Source organism: Paramormyrops kingsleyae, chromosome 17, assembly GCF_048594095.1.
Source record: "Paramormyrops kingsleyae isolate MSU_618 chromosome 17, PKINGS_0.4, whole genome shotgun sequence".
Classification (NCBI taxonomy): Eukaryota; Metazoa; Chordata; class Actinopteri; order Osteoglossiformes; family Mormyridae; genus Paramormyrops; species Paramormyrops kingsleyae.
In genome coordinates, this window is record NC_132813.1 from 15161545 (window position 1) to 15174859 (window position 13315).

The 13315-nt window shown below is 47.6% G+C and overlaps 1 protein-coding gene across 1 annotated transcript in view; it reads right to left on the reverse strand.

Annotated features, from left to right (window-relative positions):
* The window catches only part of rsrc1 (arginine/serine-rich coiled-coil 1), an 87181-nt gene extending 76366 nt beyond the window's left edge, over positions 1 to 10815 (reverse strand). The window contains exons 1-3 of the mRNA XM_023818162.2: positions 10689 to 10815; positions 9268 to 9437; positions 6876 to 6995 (exon numbers count right to left, since the gene is read on the reverse strand). Of these exons, the coding sequence (XP_023673930.2) occupies positions 6876 to 6995; positions 9268 to 9431 (284 nt within the window). The 5' untranslated portion in view covers positions 9432 to 9437; positions 10689 to 10815. The remainder of the gene's footprint in view (positions 1 to 6875; positions 6996 to 9267; positions 9438 to 10688) is intronic.
* Positions 10816 to 13315: the final 2500 nt, after the last annotated feature.

Below are 13315 nucleotides of genomic sequence, written 5' to 3' on the forward strand. Positions count from 1 at the left end.
GACAGCCACAGGCTTGCCGATCCGTCCCATCAGACCGAAACGGCACCGGTTTAAGAAGCCAGAAGGACGGCAAGTCCAACAGCAAGAACCGAAACGTTCGCGGTTCAGAAGCCACCTGCTCCGCAGAGACCGATGTCATTAACCAGCAGGCTAATTAATCGCATAATTACTTAGAAAGAGCTGAGCCCCTATGCAACGTCCTTGATATAATAAGTGAAGTGACGGCCACTCACATGGTTCAGTGGAAGTGGCCCACAGCAGAGCCATCGTTCTTGGCTGGGAACGAAGCAAAGAGCCGCTCCGGCTCCTACTGCAGCCGGCTGGGCTCGGTAGCCACAGGCTTCCATTACGACGAAGTCCCGGCTCGCGGCACGCCAGCGCTGAATTAGCAGGGTAATGACGGCCACCGCTCTCGGGCCACTTCGTCACCACGGACACCGGACTGCATAGCCTGCATGGGTACCACCCGCATCAACGAGGTGATCCGGCGAATCGTCACAGAACATGCTGGCATCAAACTCAGGGGGACGCGGGAGACGGACGTCAGAGATACACCGGCCAGCATCTTAATGCCGCGTGAGATAACCGGGATGAGGAGGCTGGGGCCCTTTTTCAGAAGCCCTGCCCCACGCTGGCAGGCCTGCGGAAGGAATCCGCTTCTGCTCCCCTTACCCGCCGCCCCACCTTTAAATTATACTTGCAGCACTATAACCACAATTCCCACAAGCAAACTATGACCTTCCGTTCCATTAAGTGAACAATTTGCTTCTCCGCTGTTCGCCCCCCAAGCAGAGGAACGGCGTTTGGGTCCCGACGGCGCCGCACATGTGGTTCCACTCAGGACTGCACCAGAAGCATGGGGCTCTGGCCTACCTCGACATGCCGATGGACCTGCATGTACAGGAGAGCCAGGGAAGCAGAAAGCCCCCCCCCCCCAAGACACCACCGCACTAGAACTGCGGAGGCTCTACTCACGGACAGGACAGAGAGCGGATGAACATGAAACTCGCCGCTCACCAGGATAAGCGGTTAGCAGAAGGACACATGGATCAGGATGAGCTTAGGTGTCGTTACAGAGGAGCTACACAGTGGAAGATCACACACAGGCAGACCAAGACAGAGCGGCCTCAACAGCATGGCCCATAAAGGGTACAACAGCAGTGCCAGCAAGCCAGCGGAGATATCATCAGAGCCGATCAGCAATAACCGCGCAGCTGCGCATGCACTCTGCGCAAACAGACACACAGATAAGCCAAATGGAAACACAGGCACACAGACAGACCCCCCCCCCCCCCAACACACACAGCCCTCCCCCCATGTACAGCTTCAGCCCAGCTTTTCTTTGTGACATCTTCATCTCCCAGGGTCTCTGCACGGCCGCAACCAGCTCTCTGAGACCGAGGGTCAAGCAGGGGGAAGGACACCCAGCTGCAAGCCTGCACACACACACACACACACACGCAGACAGACACACACACGCACACACACACGCAGACAGACACACACACATTACAGGGTATGACAAAAAAACCCAACAGGGAGGATATTTGTGCTCCACCAGTGGCAAATATAAATAAATATTAAAAAACAAAAATAAATACACAAACTCACAAAGTTTTCTGTAGCATTAAAACTTTGAATTTGATGCCAGGGTGTTATTTAGGCTTATGCTATGGAGTAAAGTCATCAATAATAATAATAATAATAATAATAATAGATATTTTGGAAACAGCTTTGCTCAGAGCGCCCTTCAGGTGCCAACCCGTCGTGGGCGGTCGGGTTGGGGGGGGGGATAGGGGGCCGCACCCCGTGCCGTGGCCGTCAGATCCCAGCCATCGGACCAGGCCCCCGGCCACACCGCTCCCCTCTCCGGTGCACAGCCCCGATCCTCGTTAACTCGATGCTCGGCCAGCTACAAACGGCTCAATGACAACACAGAGTCCCGCCAATTAGAAATAATTAGGCAGTCATTTTCAGTGGCGAGTCTTTTTAAGTGCATATATAACGAAGTAATGATGCTGATTAGCCGGCTCGTGTGTGCCGCGCTCAAACGGCCGTGGAAATAATTATGCCACTGATCACAAAGCCGTCGCACATCTCTGTACTTCACCTTAATGCATTTAAAAAAAATCCACTTCATTACCTCCAGTAATTAATCCTCCATTAATTGCGGAAAAAGCCCAGTTTACCGCTCTTCGTTTCAAATTATCATCTTATAAATAGTTATGGTTCTAATTAATGTGTTCATTAGGAGGGATATTTTTCTGAAAGATCCGCTCAGAGCAAAGGTTCAGCATCTCTCTCAGAAGCAGAACCAGCCCGAAGGTGCCGCCGATCCCGAACCGTTTGCTTTTATTTTACTACATTCAACCCCCTAATTGGCATTTAAAATCCAATTTGGAAGAACTTCAAGAAGCCTAAATGGGGAAAAAGCGGGAAGGAGAGATTAATTTTGCATTCGTTTTCTGACGCTGTGGCAAAGCGTCTCCCTCTGCCCCACCAGATCGCAACTTTTAATGTGGTAATGCGAGTGTGTTTTCACCACGGCGCTGGAGGGCAGCGGTGTTGGTCCGGACCGGCAAGGCCGGCGTGGAAACGCGCTACGTGAGGACAGCGGACGGATGGCAACACCTTAATTGAAATTCTTAGGCAGCCATTATTCTGCCCCCGCGTCGCGATGTCGGGAAGATGGAGCAACTCTGTAGGAAGAAAAAAAAAATACTGACAAATATTTTGATCACGGCTGAGGTCAAGGTATAATAATCAGGCTTGCTATTTATCGTCCCGCCGTGGCTGATGGGTAATGATGTACGACCGCACCTCTCCGTGCGGATCCCGAATACCAATTCGCCCCCGTGACAGGATTCCACGTGCCCTCAGCCGTTGTGGACGCCGATGAAAGCGCCGAGCCTGGGACCGCCTCATCGTCGCCCATCACTCACGCTACCACGGGAACGGTGAGGGTAATAACGGCAGCCCATTTGCACGAACTGTTATTACGGGCCGTAACCAGGGCGATTCGGCCGGGTGACGCCCACACATCGATCAAGCAGCTGAGGGGGGGGCGTCTAATCTTGTACTACAGGGAAACGACAAAGGTATTATGGGATACTCAGGGGGTGCCGTGGGGGGTATTAAAGGTGCTATGCAAACTGGAGGTAAAACGGTGATCCTGAATTTTTTTCCCCAAGATTAAAGGGCCTCGACAGCAGAAATAAAAATGATGTTAACCACCAGAGTGCAAGTGAGCAGACAATGAACAGAGTGGCCAGCGAAGGGGCAAGACACGCCAGAGAGCGACAGCGGCGAGAATCGGGGAGAGAGACGGGGCGCCGAGGCAGCTGAAGGTACGACCGGCAAAAACAACAGCGACAGCGAGCGTCCGTTACCAAGCTGCACGGCGGCGCGGCGGAGACAGCACGCCAGAGCACGGTGCGCGGGAGCTGAATCTGGCGAGTGTACACAGAGGCTGGGCTGGCACCCGGGGGAGTGAGGTGCCGCTGGGGGGGGGGGGGGGGGGGGGCCGGGGCCTTTTGGCAGGAAGAGGGAACGGCGCTCGCGGCAAGGCGGGGATGAAAGGGCCGGCCGTGTCACTCCCTCACCACGGTCTTTAGCAAATAAGGGCTTCTGACAACAAAGCGGAGGAGCGGCTGACAGCCCTTTAGAACCGATAAACACAAAGACACTGGATGTGAAGAACCCTTAAGATCGTCGTGCTTGGAAGCGTGTACGTTTTTATTAAATAAAAAAAGCCGCACAAACAAAGCAGAGCATCTTTCAGATCGAATCAGGGCTCCGCCATCCTCCAGTCGCCCCGGGTTGAAATACCCGAGCCTGTGGATCAAACCGGGCCGAGCCGGGCCGCAGGGTCCCGCCCCATCACTGCAGGTTTACTAACCCTTTGACGATCCTCACAAGGGTGGTGTGGCGAGGGGGATGGGGGGTACGGGGAAGAGAAGAAAAAGAAATCAGCAATAAAGGGTACTTTTTTTCTCTCCACTTTTATTTGCTGCTGGGCTGCACTTGAGATTGCAAAGCGTGTGATGTAGTGACCCTTGAAAGCAGAAGTGTCTGAACTCCAAATCCCATGATGCATTGCACCATGGCGCTTCCCACAAATTTCCATCACACCTCACTCCACCCCCACCCCCCCCCCGGCCCCCGCCCCCAACACTTTAATGCATAATCCATGTTGTACGAGGGCCAGCTGGCCCCCCAGCACCAATTTCTGGGGGGGGGGGGCTTCTCTGCCTTTGTTGCGAAGCAGACATCTGAGTTTCATTCCATGTTCATTCTCCCATCTCGGAGTTCGTGACCCCCCCCTCCCCCAACCAAAAAAATAAAAATAAAAAACAGGCTGGGAAAGCAATCAGGTACCTCGTATCACTCCCTGGAGACTGAGGTTCCAAAGCGACCCCCCCCCCCCCACCCCAATGTGGGACACAGGGTCCAGAGTGTCCAGCCTCTCCCCATGTTCATTCCAAGCACCTGATGAAAATCTTCAGAACCAGTACGAGTCTCAGGCATCCGGTCAATTATTAATCATTAAAAACATGCCCCACCCTAGCCGGGCCTGAACCCTGTAAGCCAGTACAGTCAAAGCGCTCCATCGCGGTACCGAAGAACGTGAGAGTCTCACCCGCCGGATCAGAGCCAATCACAGGCCACTCCGCACACTGACCGCGCGTCCTGCTTATTGCAGATGTTTTTCCGCTGGGATAAAGCAGCAGTAAGCGCCACCGGAGAATTTTTATTCTGCTTTGGTGTTTATTTATGCGTCCGCTCACTCATTTACACGCAGGGAATTCGAAAGGTAATATTCAAACCCAAACTGCCCTCATACCCCCCCCCCCCTCCACAGCATTTCCATGAAGGTCTTATAATTCTCATTCTGCTGAATAATATCCCCCCCCCCCCCTCATATTCCATATCCCAGGCCTCAGTCGCATCCGCACTCCCGGGCTCATATCCTGTCAGCGTATCAATCACCCGCCGCTGTCCACTCAATCCCGCTTTGATTTATCAGCCTGCCTCATCCCGGACCACATAACTCGACCCAAACCCTTTTAACAAGACAGTGACAAATTACGGCCCGGATCACGGCAACCTGTTCCACTTAGCAAACTAAGACATGGCCCCCCTCTGCAGATCCCCGCCCACACTGGCCGCTTCCAGCTTCATTCTCGCCTCCTGCCAAACTGGGTACCTCCCACAACATGCCGCCAGCGAATGGCATCACAGCGGCGAATGGGTAAATACAGTAACTGGCGCCCCGTTACCCATAGGTCGAGTCTCCAGCCCCGGTCCCCACCCCCCGACGAGGACCGTTTGTCTGGCCGCCCGCTCTCAGTACACTGCGATGCCACGCTCGGCACCCGGTCGGTTCCGCCCACTCTCCACGCCGAGCCACCGCTTAAGCCAATTTTATGCGGCGTTCCCCGTAAACGTGCCTCCGCATCCGGCCCGTCGCCCATAATTTCCGACCCCCGCTTTAATGCGAGACGGCTGGCTTCAGTCGGCCGTTTTAATCATCTGCACCTCGGCGACATGGGAGAGGGGAAAAAAAAGGGCAAAAAAATCTGCGGTTTGTTACAGACAAAACAAAATTAATAGGGAAAGAAGGGGACAGTCACCCAATTATATCACCGTGATGCTGCCCATGAGCGTACCATGACATCTTTTCATCTGCAGAAGCCTAATGAATACATGAAACGGCCCTTTGTGAATAAAATTAATCATCCTCTTCCTGCAGCCGTACACAAGTAAACAGTGGCCTGCATACATTACGGAAGCCGCTCGCGTGGCTGTACGCGCTTTAAGAGCACAGTTTACTGGTTAATTTGGACGGATTTGCAATGTTAATGCCGTTCGATTTATTTAACAAGCACACAGAGTATTTCCCCTTTTATGCTAAGAAGGCCAGGCGATACTCCGCGAGAATAAAATAACATCACCGCCGTCGTGATAATTCAGTAATGCCAAACGGATAATCGTGTCTTAATTGCATTAATTAATTAAAAGACGCATCCCCCCCCCCCCCCCCTGCTTTTCCACAGTACCCCGGGGGAGGAAGAGGTCAGATAAAGAAATAAATCTGCCAATCCAACATCTGGCCTTCATTAACAGGGCTAAAATAATAATTAATGGACATTAATCACACATCAGGACGGGGACGGTTGGCTGGAAGTCAGGAGAATGTAGTAGAAGCTTATCGTGGGACCGCAGCCTGGTGTTAGAGTCCGTAATGCCAACAGGATGACACCAACAGCCACACCAGGCTCTGGCGGAAACGTCAGCAGTGACTGCAGCAATGCTGCTATTCACCTTACGGATGAGGCTCGCGCCCCAGACACAAACCAACGCTCATGGCTGTAGGCGTGAAGCGTGCAGTTACAGAGCCATCCACACGAGGCGCCGGAATGGAGGGTACAGCACGCAGCCCTTCGATCGGGGGTGGGGGTGAAGGCCAGTGGGGTCTGCATGGAGGAGCTGACCTGCAGTCAGCAGCGACCTTCTCACATCCGCCTGAGCTGACGAGCCATCGTGGGTCTATGACCGTTACCGTCGTCTGGCTCTCGCAGACAGTCGCAGGCACCTTTCCATGTCATGACGCGTTCTGCCTGCATGCCGCTACCTACCTCCATCCATGTGGTCACCTTGGCGAGTCCCACAAACCCCAAAAATACAGATCGAGACTTATTACTGCCCCCTGATGGACGCCTTCTCACACGCTGCCCAAACAATGCTGAACGGCTCAGACACCAGTAACTCTGCGTCCCGCGACCCTGCAGTGTGCCTGCTGTCATCCCGGCCTCCAGCCCCCGTTGACCATGCGCCCCCCCCCCCCCCCCCACGGTGTCCCCACCCCCACTCACCTCCTGTTCCTGCTGCGGGACCTCCTGGAGCGCCGTGCCCGGCTTCGGTCAGCGCTGTGGCTGCTCCTCTTCCTCCGGGACGAGTCGCGTGACGAGCTGCTGCTGGAGCGACGCCGGCGCCTGCGGGGGGGGCACAGGGTTACAGCGCTAATTTTAGAGGGCGGGGGGGGGGGGGGTTATCGCAGGGGCCTGGACCCAGAGTGGCTCTCTTGAATTCCTCCCCAACACAGCCCGCTCTGTCAGCTGCTCAAAACTCGTAGAACAGCATCACCCTATAAATAAATAAATAGTTTCCCCCCCCCCCCCCCCAGTGTTAGAATTTGGTTTACCACCCATTTCTGCATCAATTACAACCTAAATAAACTGCATACCTACTACACCACCACCCCCGTCTGCAAAACGGTGAAGACGAGTCTCAGCAGCAGAACCGGGGCCATCACCGGCTCCAGCCAGCAGAACCGGGGCCATCACCGGCTCCAGCCAGCCCCCCCCAACAAAAACACGCTTTTAATCTTCCATGCCAGTCGGGAACTTTATTCTGTTTGTAAACCGCGTTCAAACGCTCTCCTGACTGATACCATATAGCAGGGATCATTTGCAGGAGGGAATTTTAATGTGAGGCTCTCGCATCTCGCACAGGGAGACAGTTTGAGTAATATTCATTATTAAAACTTTTTTTCAGAAAAGCTCACATCTTCTTAGCGCTAAAAACGCAGACTTTCCCCACCGGGAGCCTGGCGGGGCGTAAGGGGAAAACAGTACAAATAATGCAGACGAGGAACCATCACAACGAATTTGTACCACTTACTCTACGCAGAGACAGCTGCCTTAGTGCATGTAGGCTTCGCCGTGTGCCGCATCACCACAAAGCGATTCACAGCCAAAATTCATGGGGTCCACACCCCAAACACCCAGTCTGAGTTCTGAGTGAAGACAGCAGTCTATACAAAAACGTGACGCACTGAACCAACTACCCCAAAAACCCAAACGAGCAAAATATCAGCACTGGCTAAACACACACAGTCACTATCCTTACATGTAATTTCAATGCTTTTTTTACCCATATCACAGAAACCATAATATTTTTTAACAATAAACAGCACTTCCACAGTCTCAAAAAGAATATTATAGAAACGTTATTTTAATCTTGAAACTCCCCTGAGCAGAGGAATGTAAAATTATATAATCAACATAATAAATTATTCAATTCAAATAAACAGAAAAGAAGGCGCTTGACATTTCAAAGCTTACCCTGTTTACATATAAATATATATAAATATAACACATGCATAATCTAATTAGGTCAGCCACAAGTGTTCATCCAGCTGATCCACTAGAAAAGTGCTGCTTCCCGCTTAAATAGATATCCATCAATTAGCTACTTGCAGTGAACACTGGAAATTTCCTTGAGACCATTAATCACCATTAATTCCAGTAAGCATTAGCATCACAGCCCTGATCACGTGGCCACCGGCGGTGAACTGCCCATTTGTCTGACGCCGTTTGCCCGGGTTTTCACCAGGCCGGCTGTCTCATGCTCCCCGCCTGCCCACGCCCCGGCAGTTTACCTCGCCGCCAACGGCGCCCAGACATCACTCAAAGGGTCGTCGGGAGACACAGCGGAGTCTAAAGGTCGTGCGGCTGCTGTGTTCTCGGCCCGGCAAAACCATATCCAGAACGAACAGAATACATTAAAGTTTCATACCTCCCCGCATTGACACTATCCAGTACTTACTGGCATACGCGCTCATGTTTGCGCTCAAGGCTACGACATGGATTGTAAAACCCACATCTTTGGGGTCACGCGTCCGGATTCACGAGCGCTACTCTGCCTCAAAGACCTCTGTGAGGCTCGGCGCCGGACCTAGAAGGCTCCACGGGGTGTCCTTACGGCTCATTGTGACAAAGGCGTCCGGCGAGCTTTTCTCAACCATTCTGTTGTCTGTCGCAGAAAAACAAGCGCAAAGTCCAATGGGGAGTAAAGACCCCCAACTTAACAGAGCCCCCTTTAAACAAGTGGGTTTTGTCTAACTATGAAGAAGAAACATGTATCACCTTTAACACAGCTGCAACTCACATGGATATAACTTTTAAGCCCAAAACAGAAGCAGGTTGGGGAGACAAATTTTTTTTTTTAAATAAATTTAAAAACCACTGCTGTGAACACTGATTCTCCTGAATGAATGTGTGCTCTCTGAGCCAACTCCGCTGTGCTTAATTACACTCAAATTATTATTTAAGGTTTTTTGGATATAATTAACATTTCTTCCAAGTCAATCGGACAGTTGTTAACTAGGTGAACTAGGGTTATTTTCTCAAACTGTGTTTATGCAACCTGTCCAGAGACACGGAACATCTTGGCAGGCAGTAGCAGGCGCTCGACTCCACGTGCCTTCTGTCTCTCGACCGCGACCTACGGCCGGGCCGCTTGCTGCGGCTGGTCACGCGGCTCCCAGATGAGCTGGACGAGGATGAGGACGAAGAGCGGCGCCGGTGCTTCTTCGTCCTCCGGCTGCTGCGGCCGTCGTCCTCGCTGGCTGACGAGTGGTACCCCATGTGGGTCTACAGGAATGGGAGCCGCAGGTGGGGTGGGGCAAGGCCCAAAGAAAAGAGGAATGAGGGAAAGAAGGAGAGATTAACAAACAAACAAAAAACACTGTTCAAACCATTAAGAAAAATGCAACATTTAAAGCAAATTGAACCCAAGCATGACCGCAACTGAACATGACCCTATTACAGCTGGAGCAACAGTCAGCTAAGCTGTCCACCCTGTATGTCCTTGTTTAACTGACAGCGGGTTGTTGCTGTTTAAAGTCCCGGGGGGGGGGGGGGGGGGCTGTCTGCTAGAGCAAGGTTATTAGTCTAAATTGCTGCAGTAAAACACCCAGCTGTAAATATGACTAAACTGCATGCTGAGAAAAGCTTTCACTAAGCAAATGCATTACATCATATATGTGATCTTCTCCTCTAACTGAGAGTAGGGATACTGATCTCTTCCATGCAGTAAAACAGGAGATGCATTACACACGGCTAGTTGTTACCGGTTACATTTTTTCAGAAGCCAACCAGAATAGCCCAACTAAATGAAGCAGTTACAAAATTGTAAAATCTGAACATCATTTTTAAAAGTAATTTCTGCGTTTGCGCAGATAAACGAGAGCTACTAAATTCTGAGGAAAAATAAACAGCAATGATACCACACACCTGTTAAACTGACAGAATAGTGATTACATATTGGAATTAAGCGGATTTTTTAAAAAGAATCACTGACAGGAGCTGCATACAAGTTTTTATGTTTCCATGGTTAAAGTATACACCTCGGGAAAACACAAATTCGAAAAACTTAATAGCCAACTGGCTTGTAAGCTGATCAGACAATTAACAGGCTAACAAGCATCGAAGCGCTGGGCAGCCGGTCAGCAGATGCATCTTGCAGGCGGCGTGACCAGCACAGCTCCGCGCGACCTGAGAAGGTGCCTCACGAGCCGTGTGTTCATACAGGCATGCCGGCTACAGTTCATGTACCACTTATCTAACACTGATAATGACTAAGAAAGAAAATAATAAATACATAAACCATGTTGTTTCGTTTTCCTGCATAGATTGACAACGCAAGCTTGTTTGCTTATAATGTCGTTTAAGATGCTTAAAATGTAAACAGCTAAGCTAACTAGCCAGTGCTAACATGGCACACGTGAAGCCTTTCGTCTTCGGTATTTCTTGCCGTCAGTTTGCTATCCTGTGCATACGTGCATAATAACAGCATTTTATTATTTCGTGAGAAGACGAAAGTACAATAACCTAATGTCTTACCTGTTTCCTTGCGCTGTCCCCTTTTTTAGAACACAGAGAAGCACTCAGGAAGCGCCATGTACCGCTTCAAAGACATCACAGGCGGCTGCAGAGAGCATCGATCTCGAAAAAAACGAAGACAGGACAAGCAGCCTATAAAGTAGAAACCAGAGTAGTCGTTCACATAATTCCTTATCTTGAACATGTATTTTAAATACAGACCTGTACATACAGGAGCTACCTAACCACTATTTATTTCTTGCAGTACCGATGTAAAACGTTCAAAGTGAAGCAAACTAATTTATATAAATTAAGCCTATGAACTTGTCACATCCCACCATTTACTTCTAAATATATACATTCCGTAGGATTCTTTTTTAAAGTGAAATTAGAAAATAGTCATTATATATATATATATATATATATATATATATATATATATAAACAAACATTCCATATATGCCTTCTTCTATCTTATATCTTTAAACCATGTAGTTACATAATGGACTAAGTTGTTTTTGTCTCAATTAGGAGATGTAACGTTATTTTGAAACAGTTACAGCAATAACCAACTGTTGTTGTACAGGGTCTTTGTATTATCAACACCTCGCATTTAGAGATGAATTATTAGCCTAAAAGTAGAAATAAATGTTATGAATGTTTTACAGACACAAAATGTAATATTAAGCATAATACTTCATCTTTTGTATCGCCATTGATTCCGCTGACATTTTTATGTGTTTTCCTGTACATTACCCGTTTGTCTTCCAGCAAGTTTTTTTGTTATTAAAAAATCATAATGAAGAGTGCATGAGAAGATGTGAGGCCGGCCAGCTGTAACCTGAATAAGAATTAGTTTTCGGAAAACAAAAACACTCAAGGTCTAATTCAAAAATCCTTAACACGTTAGTCGTGTAAAACGATACTCGTTTCTATTTTGCGGTCCTTTTGTTTTGTTGTAATTACAGCCCTGGTTCCATCAAAGCGTCCTGCTGTTGCTCCTCAACTATAATCAAGGAATAAAATGTGCTACTTTGGGTTTCGCGCTGAAAAGTATTTATGATGGAAACTGAAACAGATAAAAATACATGCAATGTAAAGAATGAAACAAACTTTTTAATCAATGTTAAACGAAAACGCAGGGACCAATTGTGTGATTTTCATTATTCCATTATTACTGAAAATGTACATTTCCTACATACTAATCACGGGTAGATTATATATGTATAATAGCCTATAAAGTATGGGTTTTAACTACAGCGGTTTTTTTTGTTTTGTGTGGGTGAAAATTACGTCTAACAACTTTTCACACAAAAAGAAATTAACGAAAATCTATGAACTTGTCATTCAGGGTCAATGACAAATTCCGTTTAATGAAATGCGACAATAAATTATGCTATCTGAATATTTCTTTATAATCACCCTCCCTTAATAAAACTATTTTGTAATTACACGGTTTCGGTCTCCACTTTCATTAAGAAATTTAAGTTGGACAAAATAGATTCTAAAGACATGATCATAAATTCAAACAAACATAACTTTTTCGTGATGTGTGGAAATTTTGTTTTTCGGTTTATTTCTGTATAAAGACACGCAAATGAAGATTTCATAACTGACTGAAAAACAACTCGTGGCTCTGTATTCGACAAAAACAACACTCTATAAAACGAGAAATATAATTGCAGGTTAATTAATGCGTCTGTTTCAAAATAATCCTCGTGGTAAATAATTAATTAGTGGAGTTGTTTAAAAGACGTGGGTGCACCTAATACTTACTATATAGATTATCAATAACCGCTTTTAATTTTGTCTCACCGTTACAAATAATTTCATATTCTCTCGCATCGCGTTTCATGACATACTCCGTCTTTGCAGTCTAATTCTCTACGTCCCTGCGGCAATTCAGTCACCGTGCACCGGAGAACTATTATTTATTTATTTTTCATATGTGTGATTATTTCAGCGCACAGTTTAAAAAACAACAATTAATAACCCCAGCGGCGCCCCGTTAATGCACTTCGATTGCGTCGCTATTCCGCTGTTTCCCTTCTTGCAAAGGCTGCAAAAGTCTGACTGCACAAAAAAATGCTTCATCGACTATCACCAACGTGATGCACAAAAACTTACTTAACCGAAAATGAATTAATTGTTTGAATAGTGTTATTAAAATCTAGTGAAAGTACTAATAACTATAATGCTACTTAATTGTGAATATTCTTCAAACGATATATATAACACGTAATAATAAAAGACATCATAATTACAAGTTAACTATAGTTAATTTTAATATCAATAACATTTATTATATTAGTGTGAACAATAATATACCTTGCAGTTATACAGCATAAACTTTTATTATTGCTATTTTACGTAACTGTAATTGGTACAAATTAATATAAATACGTATAAATTAGCATGTTTCAGGTTTATTTATACGATTAAAATTTTAAACTCTTAAAATGGCCCGCTAATTACCCGTCTACCTTTTGATAACACTGTGAAACAGTTGTGTTTAGCTTTAAATGGTTCGCACGTCTCCCAGTTAAAGCTCAATTAAACACAATTCTTATCTTTAAAAAGAAATTAGTAACTGTCAAATCCCATTGCTTCGTTGCCATTGACGCGATGTGTACATTTCGTGTCAGGTC